This window comes from Lemur catta, chromosome 1 (assembly GCF_020740605.2).
Source record: "Lemur catta isolate mLemCat1 chromosome 1, mLemCat1.pri, whole genome shotgun sequence".
Classification (NCBI taxonomy): domain Eukaryota; kingdom Metazoa; phylum Chordata; class Mammalia; order Primates; family Lemuridae; genus Lemur; species Lemur catta.
In genome coordinates this window covers 214,517,341-214,536,180 of record NC_059128.1, presented here as the reverse complement: position 1 = coordinate 214,536,180, position 18,840 = coordinate 214,517,341, and the positions used below count along the sequence as shown (strand labels likewise).

General features: G+C 36.1%; 1 protein-coding gene across 3 annotated transcripts in view; it reads right to left on the bottom strand.

Moving 5' to 3' along the window:
- LOC123630388 (interleukin 1 receptor accessory protein) overlaps positions 1-18,840 on the bottom strand; it is a 133,359-nt gene that overhangs the window by 26,105 nt on the left and 88,414 nt on the right. For 2 of the 3 annotated variants that reach the window (XM_045539930.1, XM_045539931.1), the window contains 3 exons: positions 7,800-7,965; positions 4,480-4,551; positions 1,111-1,237 (listed from right to left, as the gene is read on the bottom strand). In XM_045539930.1, the coding sequence (XP_045395886.1) occupies positions 1,111-1,237; positions 4,480-4,551; positions 7,800-7,965 (365 nt within the window). The remainder of the gene's footprint in view (positions 1-1,110; positions 1,238-4,479; positions 4,552-7,799; positions 7,966-18,840) is intronic. The other variant, XM_045539929.1, reaches the window with a different exon arrangement.

The following is an 18,840-nucleotide window of genomic DNA, read 5'->3' as shown; positions in this document are numbered from 1 at the left end:
CTTAATCCCCTAAAACTGCCTGCATCCCCTATTAAATCCTCTCATAATAGCCAATACAACTGGGAAGTATCCCGGTTGTATTCATCTCATTGTATTCAAATGTCTGCTCTATCATTGTTACTCCTATAAAATGTACCTTGTTAGGGACTAAGTACCTTATGAAAAGTAGAAATTTTATAATTTCTGCACAAAGTCTGAGCTTACTAATATGAAAGACATATTTTTTGAATTCTAGAAATTCAAGTAGCTTAAGTTCTATTTGCACATATGTGATAGAGCGTAAGGTCTTGGAACTACTTTGTTCAGATAGTTGATCAGCTGTGAATTTTTATTAATTGTTACAACAAACCAATTGCTCTGTGGTAATGGTATACTTCATTTACTGAGGAACCTTTTGTCTTCAAAGACCCACACTTTCCTCTCTGCCAATCCCCTTAAAAATTCAGGTTATTTAGGAATAATATGACCTGGGTTGTTACTTTAAGAGTGAGTTATATTTCCACCCATTCTTTAAAATTTAAAGAATATAAATATATTTATCTAATATTTTAAAAATCATTAATGATAAATACAACATATAGGTTATGTGAATTAAGAAAGAGGAAGGTAGGAAATACATGCTCACTGCAACACAAGAAACTAAATATGATTATTTGAAGCACAAATACATAGGTCCAGACTCCAGGATTGAGAAAGAGAACACAACTACACTGACAGGCTTTGATGTATCCACCTACAACCCTATACTGTGGCCTTTTCATTCACGTAAGGTATCTATTTCCCTTACTTCCGAATGTTTATCATAAATGTGTGAACCTTGTTGGGCTTAAGACAATAGGATGCATGCCCTACGGACAGACTGTGATGAAGATGCCTAGCCCAGGACATACTAATTCAACTCTTTAATGGCCATCAGGCAGCATTTCTTCCTTAGATTGCAAGTCCAATAACCCTACTTAGGGATGCAGCCACCAAAGATTTGAAAATCTTGCTGACTTTCGTTAATGATAGGTAAAAATGAGAATTTTTATTCCCATTAAGTATTATGCATCAGAGTTCATTAGACTGAGAAACAAAGGTTAGTCACCCCCCTTGCCTGCCCCGTGATACCTTTCATTAATGGTTACATCAATAGTGATGTCATCTGGCTTCTTCCCATCAATGGTCCACCAAACCTCATTGCGAGAGTCCTTCAGGAAACTAAAATAGACTTTACAGGGGATGAGTAGCTCCTCACCTAAAAAAAAATAAAAAAAAAAAAAGGAAAAAAACCAGAAAGATGAAGTTAACTCATCAGTTTGTAAACCTCTCATGGCTATGTTGGATCATACTCTATGGCTAATCAGAAGCTACCAAAGTTACATGTACCTAAAACCCTACTTATGAGTAATTCTGTAGTGGACTACCATAAGGTAATGTGTCATGTTTCATTCTAAAACAAACAAACAAAACCAAGAAAAAAAGACCATCAACTTTATATGAAATTATCAGAGTGACCATTTTTTAATACAATCTACATATATTCTAAAATGACAGTATTTGTTTTAAAATGGTGCAGACCCGGGGAGGTGGGGGGGGGGAGGGGATGGAGGTATGACTACATGATGAGTGCCAGGCCCACTACGGACGCGCTAGGGACTCTGACTCGGGGGGATGGGCGGGACATGGACAATGTATATGACCTAAACTTATGTACCCCCATGATGAGCTGAAATAAAAAAAAAAAAACAAAAAAAACAAAATACTTTTGAGAAAGACAAGAAACACTATGATAGCATTTATATGTTTCAAAAGCATGCAACATAATCTATGGTTTTAAAATTCAGAGAAATGTTTATATTTTAAAGAGAATAGTGATGAGAAGAGGCATGAAGGGATCTTCTGGATCCCTAATAATGCTCTGTGTCTTGAACTGGGTGATGGTTACAAGGTTTGTCTTTACTTTGTGGGAATTCATAAAGCCGTATATTATTGAGTAGGTTTCTTTATTAGGTGATATTTCAATAAACTGTAAATAAACAAGAGAAAAAAAAAATGCTCTGACAATATCCTTTTTGTCCTTAAACCACCACATACTGCTTGTCTTCTTTGTTATTTCCCTCACCCAGGGAAAATGGGACAACCACCACTGAGAGAACAGGCTGAGGAGGTCCTGTCCCAAAATGCTCAAGCTATTAGTGTGCATTTAATAAATTTTAAGACAATTTACAAATAGCAAATTCTATAATATCCTTTTTTTGTTGTTTGCTTTTATGAGACAGAGTCTTGCTCTGTTGCCAGGGCTAGACTGCTGTAGCATCAGCCTCACTCACAGCAACCCACAGCAACCGCAAACTCCTGGCCTCAAGCTATCCTCCTCCCTCAGCCTCCCGAGTAGCTGGGACTACAGGCATGCATCACCATGCCCAGCTAATTTTTTTTCTGTTTTTAGTTGACTGCCTAATTTTTTTCTATTTTTAGTAGAGACGTGGTCTCAGTTTTGCTCAGGCTGGTTTCCAACTCCTGACCTTGAGTAATCCTACCACCTCGGCCTCCCAGAGTACTAGGATTATAGGTGTGAGCTACTCCACCCAGCTATAATATCCTTCTGAGATAGAACATGAGGCTAGGGAGATCCTTAGACAGAAAATAGGAATCATAACCACAGCAGCAGAAGCACTAGTGACATACTGAGATCAACTTTGCATAACTTATTATACTGAATATTTATACCTATTAATGTTCTTATTTAATCTTAAAACACTACAAGATATTTTTTAAATTCATGTTTTATAAATGTGAAAGCTGAAGCTTAAATACGTTAAGTGATATTTCTAGGTAAAATTGTTACTAAGTGTCAGGCCAGGATTTGATGTAGACTGATCTTCCATTTCAATTTGCCCAGAACAGTTCTGTTTTATGCCTCCTTTTCTAGCTACCTATGAAATATTGACTGTTTTCGTCTCAAAAAGTATCTGGTTTTAGATGGCAAATTATATCATTACCCTAATTTCAACTTAGGTTTATCTGACTGAGTGGTCATACTGTAGCCTCCTTCCAACACGAGGTTCTTAAGCTTCCCAGCTCCTGTCCCCAAGGAAGATAAAGGGAACATGAATTTGGGAATGTTTTTGTAAGTATACTATGATAGACAAAACATATTTAGGTGATTAATAAGGGTTTACCCTGACAGCAGGAAATATATTCATATTACTATACAAAGCCACAGCTAATTCTAGGAAATTCAGTCCATTTGAGGTTGCCAGACCCCTTACTGTGTTCTGTTTCTTTGCAAGGTAAATCACATTTGCAAACTCATCTTAATTGTGTTTTTGGGACTTTGTTTTCCACCTATGCTGATCACTCACTATTATTTTTAGCACATTTTAAACAAATGCTCTTTTATACTTCTGTGAAGGTTGTCAGAATCAAAATGGAGTCATTTGTGCCAAACCCTAACAAAATGGAGTCAGTCTGGAGGCCGTATAAAAGGGGCTCCCATGCACACATGCCTGTTACAAAAATTACTACAAGGCCTCTCTGGAAACCACTACCTTGCACAAAGGCAAGTGTAACCTTACACAAAGAATACTTCTGTGAGGGTGTCTGCACAGCAATTGCCTATGCAATCTTGGATTGATACTACCTTTGTTATTAATTATTTCAGAACAACTTATGTAACCTTCCTCACTTTGCCTTTAAAAACACCTACCTTCTTTTGCTTCCTAGGTACGCCTGTGCTCCTCCAATGGGGTGCCATGGCACTAGTCTTCCTGGATCGCAATCTGTCATTCATTACTGAATCAATGTAATTTTTTTTTTTTTATGTAGAGCTATTCTTTCTGTTGTTATTTAGGCTGACATCTCTCATTGGGTTTGGAATGACTTTATTGGAAAGGATATAACATAGAAAATGTTAAAATTTTCTATGGCTTTCTATTCACCTGACTGTGGGAGGCTTTGAATCAGAAGAACAACAAATCCCTTATTTGATCAATTATAAATGATTTGTGTCTAAAATGAAAAACCATGAAAACTAAAAGGAGACCCAGAGAGCCATGTTAAACATTCAAAAGTGTTCTGAATCAAGATAGACTAATTTTATCGGTTGTTATCTATTATATACACAGTCCTGCCTCCAAGCTCCAGCCCCTGCCCTTTAATAGTGGAGAAGCAGCTTGTGCTTATGTTGCAGCCCGGGCAAACCAAAGCCTTGTACATGCTAAAGATCGCATCAAACAAAAATGACTAATCAGCAGAGGAAGACTGATATCAGAGGAAAAAGGAAGCAGATGCTGAATGAGAAGCAAAAAATTCCTGAGCTGGCCATGAGATCGATGAAGTAACTGATCCCTAGAGCTGTCTTGGTTTCTGAAAATATTTCAGTTTCAATTCATGTGTTTCTTTACAATAGTCTATTCTCTTGCACTAACTTAATGACAATTTATTCCTTATAATTAAGAGAATCTAAATGAAATCTGGAGACTCAGCTATAATTACCTGGTTCTTTCTCATAGACCACGTGATCATTGGGTGAATGGATCTGGGGGGGCATTGCATCTTTTGGAGAGCCTGTGGCAGAGAGGAAATAAAGGGGGATGCTGTTAAATTACAGAGTCTTATTCAACAGTCTGCTCTTCCGTGAACAATTGCCCAATTTCCTGGCATAGTTTGTCAATTTTTCTTAAGAAGGCCCACAGTCTAATATATACTCAATCATTTAAAACAAGCAAAAAAAGCATAACATGATAGGAAACATATATATTTGTTCTCTGCCTGCAGTTTCTGACACAGGTTCCTAAAACCCTTGTATTAATAATTTCCTGAGTGATATGGGTAATAGGGGCATCTTTTGTTAGAATATTTAGTCTCAGTCCCAGATTCCGCACAAACAAGCTTTTCAAACCCTTGGAATCTCTAGAGTAATGAGTGAAGTGATTTTTATATGCTATTGAGATGACCAGTGGTAAGGTCCCTATATAGCTTCAGGACGAGGGCTGGTAGCCAGAAACACCAAGACATGATTAAAGGGCTGAGATTTTCAGCCACACTCCCAAACTTCTAGGGAGGGGAGAAAGGGTAAAGGCTGAATTCATCACCAATGGCTAATGATTTATTCAAACAAGCCTATGTAATGGAACCTCCATAAAAACCCTAAACAATGAGTTTAGGAGAGCTTCTGGGTTAGTGAAGACATCCAGGTGCAGGGAGGGTGGAGCACCTCAACTCCACAGGAACATAAACTCCTGCAGTCGGGACCTTTCCAGACCTCCCCCTATGTATCTCTTCATTTGGCTGTTCATTTGAATCCCTTATAAGATCCTTTATAATAAACTGTTAAGTATAAGTAAAGTGTTTCCCTGAGTTTTGTGAGCTATTATAGCAAATCACAGAAACTCAAAAGGAAGTGGTAGAAACCCTCAATTTGTAGCCAAGTCAGACAGAAGTGTGGGTAACCTGGGGACCCACGTGGCATCTGAAGTGGGGGGTAGGGCAGACTTGTGGGACTGAGCCCTTAACCTGTGTGGTCTGTGCTAACTCGGGGCAGTTAGTGTCAAATTGAAATAAATTGGAGGACACACTGTTGGTGTCCTCAGAAAACTGGAGAATTGCTTGGTATAAAAAAGCCACACATTTGGTGACAGAAGTGTTGGGAGTGTAGAAAAACAGTCTTTCCTTTACAAAGAAACAAAGAAAACATATTGAGTATCCTCCATGTTTCAGGATAGACTGTTCAACCAGTGTTCTTGTTTTCTAAAGCTTACATGAGATAAACTTCTTTTTTTTATAATTTTTAAAAAACTTTATTTTAAAATTTTGGTTACAGTTTCATTTTTTTTTAACAAGTCTATTATTTAATCTCTCAGGATAAAAAAAAACAATTAAGATTCTAAAGAAACAACAAAGGAATGTAAAGGAAGGGCACAACTGCTATATTCTCAGGGGTGTAGTTGCTATTCCAGTTTAGTACCCAGCTTCAAAACAAAATGTATTTTTATATTTTCTAAATGAAATAATGTTACAACCACCATCATCTTCTGAGCTTGTTATAACTTTCAGACACAAGGTTTCATTTTAAGCTTGGTAAAAAAACAGGAATGATGGCCAACCTTAGAATGTAGTGTGTACCTTACAGGAAATTTAGACTTCTTATACTACATAATAACTAATTGCTTTCATGTCTTAATCAATTGTTCCTCCTCTCTATATTTCTCATCAATATGCCCAAAGTCTCTAGTATGGGACCTGGTTAAGTAAGTTTCAAATGAATGAATAGGTAAATGGAAAACTCAAAATTACAATTTTAAGGCCAGCAGTAATTAGTCTACCTGATGTCTACTTTTCAGATGACAGTTCATTTATGAGACTGCTGCTCTTTATAACATTCTATACTCCTAAATTAAAATAAAAATATCTTGAAGGGGTTTTTTAGTAATAATTAAAACTCACATTACAGTTTCATCATGAGGAATAAATTATGTAATGTATATTAAAGCATCCACTACTGGTATATAATAAGTACTCAATATCTTGCAGCTTTAAAAAGCAAATTTGTGTTGCTTGAAAGTTGGAAAGAACCTCCCAACTACCATCTGTTTCGGTCAACTTTTATATCCATAAATTAGTGACCAAGTACACTCGTTCCCAACTTTCCAAAAATCGATGCATTTAAGTATACATACTAGAAACAACTGCCAACATGAATATAGGTTAGATTATTTGTTTGACTTCTAAAATACATTCATGTTAAGATCTAAATTTAGTTTGCTTTTTTCTTCTGAATTAATCCCCAACGTGGGATTATTTAGAAAGTAAGAAGTGATTACAAAATTGATTTGAATTTTATTTGCACTATGTTCAAGTGCTTTTTTATGTGTGTGTGGTATTTTCTTTTGTTTGTTTGTTTGTTTTCATTTTTGTAATTTATACTGAATCTGGTGTTAGACTAGTAGAAAAAGCCCTGAACAGAGATCTTGGATTTAGAATTAATTCCTCCACTAACTCAGGGAGTGTCTCTACACAGGTTACTTCCTGTCAGTGGGCTTCAGTGTTTCCACCTATTAAAAGATGGGATCTGACAAATTATTACTCAGATATACTATCATTTTTAATACAGTGCACACAGTGGTATTTAGGGCTCACTCCCCAAAGCCACATATCCTGATGCCAGTTCTCTGGATTTCTGGGTTTGCCAGGTGCCTGTCGTCTCTGTCCAGGCATTGCCCTTTCCACATTCCTAGTTTCTTACCCCCTGTTCTTTCAGCGCAAAGCAAAGGTGAATACTACCAGCAAACACCTTCAGCAGTAGCCACAGCAGCTTCAGTACATAGAAAAATGGAGTTTACTTAATCCAAGTAACACACTTTTTTGACAATATTATTAACTACCCTTCATTGAGTCTCTATCACTTATCTGAAACTACATTAGTGCAGTATGAATACTATTTCTAATATTCTCAATTATCCTGAATGTTAGGTAGCCTTAGTCTCAGAGTACAGATAAGGACAGTGAGACCTTGATCAAAGTCATATTGCTAATAAATGGCAGTGATATAATTTGAACACAGATCTCTCTGGTACTCTTTTTATTCCCCAAACTGCCTTTACGTCATTCATTCACTTATTCATTCAGTTGACCTACAGTTATTGAATGCTTATTAGGTACATGGAATTGTTGAGGGTGCTGGAAATAGAGGAGTGAACTAAAAACATATGTCTCTTTCTTTATAGAGTTTACGTACTTTTGCATAATAAACTATTAAGAGCCAGAACAAGATTATTCCATTTTTGTTGTGTGTACTTAATGCAAATCATGCTTACCTACCACCTTCACAGTCAGAGTCCTGGTGAGATGGAAGGTACGTCCATTTTCTGGATATGTAACAACACATGTGTAATTTCCATTATTTGAAATTAAGGCAATGAGAAAACTCAAGTTCATACCTTCAGGTATTACATTATTAAAATCCTGTATTTTATAACAGCCCTAGAAAAAGTAAAAAATAAATAAATCAATAAAGATGTTTGCTGCTTAGATACATGCATAGAAAATATACAAACACATGCACACTCACATCTAATTTTGCACAGAACATCTAAATATCTATGCTGCACTTTTTTACAAAATTATTGTGGTCAAGTATTTGACAATGTTTCTTGAAAGAATAAATGAAATAAATATCATTATCTCTTCTGCAAAAGAGAAATTAAAATTGTAAACTAAGATACAACTTCAAAAGCACAGACTTACTGTCTCAGGATCCAGTATTCAAATTCAAATCCCACGTTTATAATGAAGCAAAGTTAAAGTTTTTGTAATAATGATTAAGGAAACTTAAAAATTGCAAGCCCTGCTGTTTAGAAAACAATTATTTTTCCTTTTTCTACATTTTCCCACTGATTATACAGGGTGTCCCAAAAGTCTCCATACAAAGGAAAAACCTTGTGAGGTTTTGTAATGAATATTTTATAAATAAAGGTACATTTTGGTATAATTTCCCATTTTCCCCATGTATGGCAACTTTTGGGACACCCTGCATTAATTCGGGAATCCAGTCACTCTGTCTGATAAACTAGGCACCAATTTAGATGTCTGATTTTGGCATTCTTGATCATCCTATTGAATTTGCTTTATCAATCACTTCTAAACTTCTTTGTGTTTTTCTTCTATTTCGTCTCATTTGTATAATTAAGTATTACAGACTCTAAAATCTAAAAATATAAGATGTTTTATGAGCCTTACCAAGAGCTAAGAGTTTATTTTTACTCCTGATTAATATTTTTATATAACTCTTGATTTTAAAATTTTGAGGTTGAACTATCATTCACCATAACTATAATCCTGTTTTGGATCTCTCAGCCTTACTAATTGGCTTTCTCACTATTTATTTTTGTTTTAGAGAAAAAAAATCAATACAGCATGTGTGACAAAAATATATGTTGAACATTTACTGTTAGATAAAATTTTTTCTTTTTCTTTTAAACATCAATAATTGATTTATGGCAAAAAGGATTAGGATACCTCTAAGGCCCTCTAAATCTTTAAAATTCTTTGAGACTATCACTGACTTATCCTCTCAATTTTCTGTATTCATATATTTAATTTTTGTATACTTGAAGTTTCCTTACTTCAATTTCTGGAGTATGCGTTTTGAAATATGACAGTAATCACTTCTTGGCCTTTTGGCTAGGATCAAGTGAAATATGACAGTTATACTAAGAGGCACATTTTGTAATTCTTTGTCACAGGAAGTATATCTTTTAAGAACAGCACTGAACTTTTGTTTCATGGAAAAGATCATCAAGAAGAAGCTAATATAAGCTTAGGTAAGTTATGTTCTCAATGCAATTTCCCCTGCTTGGATAAGCAGTGCTTCCAGACACTTGTCACATGAGCAGAAGATTTCAATACCCTTAGGTTATCACAAAGGATAAAGCCACAAAGGCCTGTACTTTTATAATAAATTTATGTCAGACTTAGTTTACATTATAATATCTATAGAAATCTATTTAATTTTTATGGCACTTTTAATTTAAATAGTTCAAAGATTTTTTTTCCCTCATTTGTTGCTTAGCTGTTCTTAAATATCTGTGTAGATAGATCAGAGTAAATATGCTCTAGTTTTATAGATGGAAAGAATGAGACAGATAAAGACTTATTCTAGATAACACATACAGAGCTGGAACTGTTTTCCAGATGGCTGGATAAAGTTCTTTCTCTAGCTCCTTAAGTAAGAATGAACATCTCTCTTCAGTATTGAGGTGAGGCTATAAAAATTATACTGAGACATGCACTTAACATGTACTGTATTATCTGATCCTTGTTCTAAACATGCCAAGTTTGTAATGCTCTTATTTCCACTTCATAGATGAGAAAAAAGGCCTAAAAAGTTATGTAAAGGTTAAGATCACAGCATTAGGCAGTATTGAAGCTAGAATTTGAACCTAGATCTACTTGTTTTAAAGCCCTTGTTTTTAGTTTCACCTGATACTGTTTCCTCATCCTATACAGGGGGCCTGCGTGTATGCCATGCCTGGAGCCAGCCCCGGCATTGAGACTGTGATATAGCTCTATCACTTAAATCAGACTGTAGTCAGTGGAAACTGGAAAGTCATACTTTTTGGGATGAGAAGTAAATTATTATTACTGAACTTGTCAACAGCGTTTCTTAAGAATGTGCTAAAATGAATTTTATATAGCTGTGTCAAAGCTATTAGGCCTAAAGTATTTTAGAAAAGGAAATGAGGGAAGTATTTTATATTCTAAATAATATATGTGATGTGGGTAATTTCGGGGCATTGTTGAAGTATAAATCCCGATTAACTTTAGCCTGTAGCATCGGGTTAGTGCTCTCTTTTTCTTATAAGCAGCTCCATCTCTAGACCCTTCAGCAGATGTACCTGAGACACACAGGTTATTTTGAAACATAATAAATGATTTCTAAAAATAAATTCTGCAAATTTTGGAATGATTTCAAAACCATTTGTTTGGAATCCAGAAGAAAACAGATATGAACAATGATTTGGATACCCAAAGAATAGAAAACATGTTTCCAAAGACAAGAAATGAGTTAAAAATAAGTGAATTTCCACAATGAAGCAGACATTTGTCTAATTAGAAGGCAAACAATCCTTCTAGTTGACCCATTAGTTCCTCATTCTCAAAAGACAGAAGTTAAGTAGAAAAGCAAGTTTTCAATCACGCAATAGTTGCTGTGGCAACTGACCACAACCTATAGGTGAAGAACAACACAAGAAATGACTTTGAGATCCTGCAACTGAAATGAATCATGTGGGGAGGGGAGGGTTGTGGGTGGAGGAATGTCATGACAAGTAAGAACAAGTGTTTCCATTCAAGAAACACACAATGTGTAAAGAACTGTGTGAAGGCACAAAAATGGAAACAACAGAGTTCCTCACTTGGTGGGGGATTAAAACAAATATTATAAAAGGCATATAGGGGCAGGGAAGTATGGAAGAAGATCAAACAGAAAACATTTAGAAAATTTAATGAAGAAGGAATATTTGGGCTGGATCTTAAAGGACAAGTAGAATATTAACAGCTATTGAGAAGGAAGGAACATGTGAGAAAGAAACACTTTAGGCACAGGAAATAATATGAAGAATTCACCTGTACTCTCATAGCAGTTTTCCCACCCTGTCATTACTGAAATTACTTCATTACATATTCTATTTTCATGCAGAGCTCCTCCCTTAGAAAATTAACTCCTATGGAAGCCAATGGGGGTGGATGAGTTCTGTACCTGCATAGACAGCATCTTGCCCAATACTTGGTGCATGGTAAATGCTCAATATATTTGTGTTGCATGACCAAAGATGAGAATGAGAGAAGCCAAGACACAAGACATGGAGTTGACAACTCATGGAATATATGAGTATTTGGAATATAAGACATGGTAGGTTGTAGGATGGATATGGAAAGGAGGAGGAAGGATACAAAGAGTTTATTTGAGATACAAAGTCTAAACATGAAAATCTACTAAATTTTTTGCATCCAAGATTAAGTTGGTGTAAAATATATTATACTTTGTCACAAAGTCTCAAAAGAGTTTGATAAATCAGTCACTTCCAATGAACAGAACTAAGTTATCCAATGTTTACACAACAAATATTTATAAAGTCCCTCCTATGTGCCAGGCATTGTGTTAGGAGCTGGGCACATAAGAGCCAGTAAAAAACAGAAATGACACTTATTTTCAGGAATTTTACAGTCCAGTCTAATTCACTCAATCATTCAATCATTCAATCAATTCCTAAGTACAATATATATAGGCTCAGTTTTATGCTGTGTTTGATATTCAAGGGAAAGAAAAAGCGAGAGGGAGAGAGAGAGAGAGAGAGAGAGAGTTGGGGGTAGAATGTGTCAGTGCTCACTATATAGTACAGAAGAGAGAAATAAAATCACTATAGTAACAGAGATATTAATTAAGTGCTATCAAGGTACAAAATGGGTGAATTTGTATGGCCTGATGTGGCCTCAGGCTTCACAGCTATTTGAATTTGGCTTTCAGTTTATTCTTTTTTATTTTTCTTTTTTTTGAGTCAGAGTCTCACTTTGTTGCCCGGGCTAGAGTGCCGTGGCGTCTGCCTAGCTCACAGCAACCTCAAACTCCTGGGCTTAAGCGATCCTACTGCCTCAGCCTCCCCAGTAGCTGGGACTACAGGCATGTGCCACCATGCCCGGCTAATTTTTTTTCTATATATATTTTTAGTTGGCCAGATAATTTTTTTCTATTTTTAGTAGAGACGGGGTCTCGCTCAGGCTGGTCTCGAACTCCTGACCTTGAGCGATCCACCCGCCTCGGCCTCCCAGAGTGCTAGGATTACAGGCGTGAGCCACCGTGCCTGGCCTGGCTTTCAGTTTAAATGATGAATCTTGGGTCCTCCGAAGTCTTAAAACTGTATGTAAAATGTTGGCGTATATGCATATATGGGATGATATGTGTATAGCTCTGAAAGAAAATATGATACATACTCCCTTCGTACTCAGGGTTAAAAACCACTATCTAGGGAGGGTATGAAAAAGAAAGAGATTAAGACCAACCTAACTAGGTTGTCAGGTCAAACTGAAGCAGGCATTTAAAAAATAATGTCTACTACATATACCCTGGACTAACTTCCCAACAATACGTGCTATGGCCAACAAGAAGGCCAAGGCTGGCACTTTTTTTGAAACGTTCTTTCCTAATGGAATTTTATCAGAAAATCAAAGATTTTCCTATTTTCTGAGTGAGATTTATAAACAATATCTGACCAATTCTGATGAATTTCAAACTAAAAATTAGAAGTGGAGGTAATATACTCATTTTAATGATCACAATGGGTACACGGACAAGGAGCTTTTTTCTAATTTTTATCCAGAATGATATCTATTCTGATAAACAGCAGTTGAGAGTATTTCAGCAGCTGTAACAAATGGAATATCTAAAACACCCAATGAAGTGGTTCCTCTGGTCTTCTGTGAGAAGGGGAAATTGCCTATGCTTTTATAAGTGTCTCTAAAAAATGAAATTTTAAATATCCAATTACAAGGAAGAAAACTAATACAGTAATATGAAAGTAAGAATGGCTTGCCCTCCTTTAAAGCTCAGGTCTCTAAATAAATCTAACAAAAATAGTAACAAAAACCACAACAAAAGGGTCACATTACTTGTTTATTTACTCTATGTATTTGGAGGTCCCTATGTAAATATAAAGGCAGTATCTAGAAGTTCTTTTATAAGCTGGCTATTTGAAATTCAGTAAATAACTTACAAACCATGGTTTGCTTTTCAGACTAGTTACAAAACCTCGCTTATTCAACAAATATTTAGTGAACATCAATTTAACTCACAGGATCGCTGAATTAGGGACCTGTGAATTCTGGGTCCTAAATTAAGGAAAACCTGCCATACAGAAAAGAGGAGGAGAGAAGAAGAGGAGGCATCTAGAGGAGGAAAATCCAATAGTGCCCCATTTCTTCTGCGATTGGGAAATACAAACATTTTGTTTTATGCTTCCTTTAATCTCAGTTTGAGGCCTCTCTGATTTCCCAGGGTCCTCTATCCACAGGTTTCCCTAAGTCTCACAGTCCAGCCCACAACCCAATAATGTGTTCACAGGTAATGTGTCCTACGGTCCAAAAGAAAAGACTGGGCCACCCTCTCCACACCAGCCCTGAAGAGTACAGGCTTTAGAACCAAAAAGAACTGACCTGAAATCCCAGATGCTCCCATTAGCAGCTGGATAGTTTTGTGTAAATGATATAAGCCAATGTAAAAAGTGTGAGTTCTTGACACAGATTGCACAGGGTTGAATCTCAGCTTCTAGCCCTGTGACCTTGGGAATATCTCTAGACCATGCTATACCTTGGTTTCTTCAACTATAAAATGGAGGAAATGAAAGAGCCCACCTTATAAGGATGTGGAGAGAATTAAATGAAATAAAGTATTTGGAACAATACCTGTGTTTGACAAATGTTAGCTGTTACTGTTTTCCTCTCAAAGCCTCCATTTCCTAATCTGTTAAAAGAAAATATCTACCTCGTAGAGTTGTGATGAATTTTACATATGATAACTCACAAAGTACCAAGCATACTACCCTGAAACTAGTAAGATGTAAGAAGTGTTAGTTTCCTCTTCCTTTTTTCAACTCAACAGCTTTTATCTTTCAGATAACAGGAAAGCAAATTTACTGAAACTGATTTTTATCAATTTGTCTTTTAACCTGGTAGACTTATTTGTATTACTAAAAGAGAACATTTCTCCAATATCAAGGTAGGGACCTCAGTTGATAACAACAAAGAGAATTGCTGTAGAGAGACCAAGATGCCTGAGTAGATGCTCGGGAATGACTGCAGGAGGCAGGAAATAAAAAGCAATGCTAGCCCTGCTGCACAGAGATAGGGGAATGCAGCCACTGAGTATTTGGGTTTTGTTTCCCAGATGGCAAAACTCTTATAATCAAAGGTGTCAGTTGATTACCCAAAGGTAGCAAAATAAAAAGCAGTAAGCAGTATACCAGACATTCGTAGCAACCTTTTTATAATCAGAGAATAAAAAGGATGGCTGGTTGCTGGTCGCCCTTTATTTAGCTACCTGCGCATGGTTGGATCTCAGCCTTGGCAATGGTTTTACAGCTATGACTTTTTCTCAGTCTCCTTCCCAGACTTTATGCCTCCATTTATCCCATGAATGGTCTCTCCAGAGTTTAACCTTAGCCAACTTCTCTTCTCACTTTACTTAGTCTTCTTCAGAGCTTCAGCTGTCACACAGATACATCCAATTCTCTGTCTCCAGCTTTGCCTTTTCTCCCAAGCTCCAGACCCACATACATGCAACCACTACCTGCTAGTCACTGCACTGTCACTTGCCACCTACATGTCTCACAGACACTTCTGACTTAACATGACATTGCCTAAACCCACTACTTACTCCCCAGATCTGCTCTTCCTTTGCTATTTTATACCATGGTTAATAATGTAATAAATGTACCATCCTTCATCCTGTAGGAAAAACCAGAGATTTAGGAATCATTGGAGATACAAACGTGGATATAGCATAACTTTGCCCTCAAGAAATAGGCAGTCTCAAATGGTACATGTGTGTAAATCTCTTCCTTTTCTTAAAACCAACAGTAATTTCTTTTTGTCACTCTTGTGGAACTTAGAATTCTACATTTTGATAATAATAAAAATTCTTATTTATAAACTTATCTGTATTAAATTGTGAGCTTCTACGGGACTACACAGAGCTGGACATATATTTCATTCATTACAGCGTTCCCCCAACCCCCTGGCATATTTCATTGAACACAGTTGATCTTCAACTGGTATACAGATGCTCCTTAACTTATGATAGGGCTACATACTAATAAACTCATTATAAGTCAAAAATATCATAACTTGAAAATGCAACATAGCAGATGGTCCCCAACTTAACAATGGTTTGACTTAAGATTTTTGACTTTATGATGTTGTGAAAGTGATACGTATGCAGTAGAAACCATAACTCCATCGTATGTCATAAGGAGCTACTCAAGTTAATGTGGGTTTAATCCCAATAAACCCATCATAAAGTTGAAAATCTTAAATTGAACCATCATAAATCTGGGACTGTCTCTACATTGGATGTATACATGAATGAATGACTATTTAAAAAAGGCAAATTCCAGGCTGATGGCTCACATCTGTAATCCCAGCACTTTGGGAGGCCAAGGTAGGAGAATCGCTCGTGGCCAGGAGTTCAAGAATAGCCTGAGCAACATAGCGAAAACCTGTCTCTACAAAAAAATAAAAATAAATAAATAAATAAATAAATAAATTAGCCAGGCATGGTGGAGCACAACTGTAGTCCCAGCTACTCGGGAAGCTGAGGCACAAGGATCGCTTGACCCCAGGAGTTTGAGGTTTCAGTGAGCTGTGATGATGTCACTGCACTCTATCCCAGGCAATAGAGTGTGTCTCTGTCTTGAAAAAAAAAAAAGAAAAAAAGGCTGCAAAAAATGATATTGACACTGGCAATTGACATAAATAAATATAAGTATATGAGGGAAAAATGATCTCCAGCTGGAGGGAACAAAGAACAATTAATGAAGATGGCAGAATTTGATCTGTTCTAAAGAAGGGCATTTCAGAGGAAATGCATGAGGAAAAAGGAGAAGAGGAAATGTTACAGCATGTATGGGAATACAACTAAAAAACAAATAAGGTTAAAGGTTAGAGACTTTGATTGAAAGGTAAATAAACATAATTTTTTAACTGGTAAATATATTACATTTATTTGTGTAAAACTATTAATATTATTCTTTTAATCATCTTTTATGCTTTTTACTATGAAAAATTACAACCACAAAGACAACAATGATCCCCTTACTACCTCAACAAGTATCATTTCTGTGCATATCTCTCAATAATAAGACATCTGTCAGCATACCTACAGTACCACTGTCAGGTTTAAAAAGTCATAATTCATTGGTATCACTATTCTATGTTCAGAATTCTCTAATATTTTCATAATTTTGTTTTGTTTGTTTTGAGACAGAATCTCTATCTGTCACGCTGATAAGTTTTTCTGTTTTTAGTAGAGACGGGGTCTCACTTTTGCTCAGGGTGGTCTCCAGCTCCTGACCTTGAGCGATCTTCCCACCTTGGCCTCCCAGAGTACTAGAATTATAGGTGCAAGCCACCTCACCCAGCTCATAATTTGTTTTATGGTTATTTGAAAGAAACAGGATCTGACTAAAGTCCACAATACATTGTAATTGGTTGTTAAATTTCTTAAACTGTCTCTCTCTGTCTCTCTCTTTTCCCCCTAGCCTCTTCCCTCTCTCTCCCTTCTAGCCATTTTATTGTAAAACAAAAGATGTATTAAAAAACACACTCAAAACATGTATGAGTTAATGAGTTATTACAAAGCAAACAGCTTCGTAATCAACACTCAGGTCCAGGAACTTTGCCAGCTGCCCTTGAAAGGCTTTCCCCATGCCCCATGTCAATTACACCTGTTTACTACTTCCCCAGTAGTCACTATCTATACTTTCACAGAAAAATCACTTCTTTGCTTTCACTTATAATTTTATTACCTAAATATGCATGTTTAGATGCTATAGGCTCCTATACTTTTTAAATGTCTTCTATGTTTCCTTTAATGTATATATTCCCACTCCATGCTTTTTTTTTTCCCTTACAATTTGTCTGTTGAAGAATCCAGCACATCTGGCTTATAGAGTTTCCTATAGTCCGGATTTTGCTGATTGCAAATACAAGGTGCAGTTCAATATATTCCTAAGTTCTTGATACCTCTTGCAAAATGGCAGTGGGATCCACAGGCTCGATCAGACTCAAATTTAATCCATTTGGCAAGATTATATGTAATAATGTGTTCTTTCATCAAAAGAAACATGTCTGGTGGTTTCTCATCTTGTGATGTTAGCAGTCATTGATGCTTAATGCTTAGATTTACTAATCCACTGAGGGTTGCAAGGTGATGATATTCTAACTGGATCATTTATCTTTCACTTATTATCAGGAATACTTGGATAGAAACGTACTTCTCTGTACCACTTCATTACCCAACATTACATTTCTTCTAAAAATTCCAGAATGAATGCTTATTTCCCTTTACCAATTTTCAAGATAATTAATTGATTTCCTATAATCACCCAAATGTAACTAATCACATTTTTTAAAAATATCATTATGAACATAAGAATTTAAACTTACTTCATAGGATTCAAACCATTTCAATTACTATCTCTATTTAGGTTCCAGTTGTTCACCTTTGGCCAATAGAAGACTCTTCAGGTTGGCTCCTAAGTTGTTTCATTAACAACTTAAACAGAGTCAGAATTTAAAATTAACTGTGATTGTGGAATTATCTATTTCTCCCCTGAACTCTGCCAACTTTTGCTTCATGTAATTTGAATCATTGTTACTAGGTACATAAACTTTTCTTATTTATATATGTTCCTGATGAAGTGTTTCTTTTATTATTATGAAATGTACTCTTTATTTCTGATAATCCTCGCTGTCTTAAAGTCTACTGTATCTGATATTCGTATAGCCATTCTAAGCTTCTTATCATCGTATTCATTTATTTTTGATTTTTAAAATTTTCCTGCTTTGCAACTTCTATTGATCTTAAAGTATTATATATTGTGATTTTCTCTCTGTTATGTTCCTCTTAGTTTAGCTTCTTTTCTGAAACTATTTTCTTCTAAGTTTTTATTGAGTTATAAAATATATAGAACTTCTGAAGTTTTACAATTCTTATTTATGTTATTATTTCACATCTTGTTTCATTTTAAATATCTTTTAACTCATTTTTGAAATAGCAGTTTTTTATGAATTTTAAACTGGCAGGATTTTCTGACTGCACAGAGATCCCTCTTTAAAACCATGGTGGCTTGGTCTTGAGATGTCTTGACTCTGTTCCCCTCCTCCATTTTTAGACAGTCATTTTCTTTCGTTCCTAAGTGTTCTGATCCAGTTCACTTTTGATTGCACTCTCAGCAGATTCTCCTCAACGTGGCTGGTCATTTTTCAGAGTTCTGAGACCCCTGAACGGCTCCAACCCTTTCCGAACATCTTACTACAGGTTTCCTGCACTCACTTTCTATTAGAGAGCAAAACCCCTCCCATTTTCAGCTGCTGTTTTCAAAGTGGCTCGTCATGCTTTCTAGTGAGTACCTGTTGGCCATTTCAGAGTTCTTCTGTTCTCAAGTCTGCCAGACACCACATTACTTCCATCTGTTCCCTTCCCCACAAACATTGACTCCATATGGGTCTTAAGGCTGTTGGTGGTTTGTCTCACAGTCTTTATTGAAGTGGTTCTTATGGATAACTTGTCACTGAGTTTTGTTG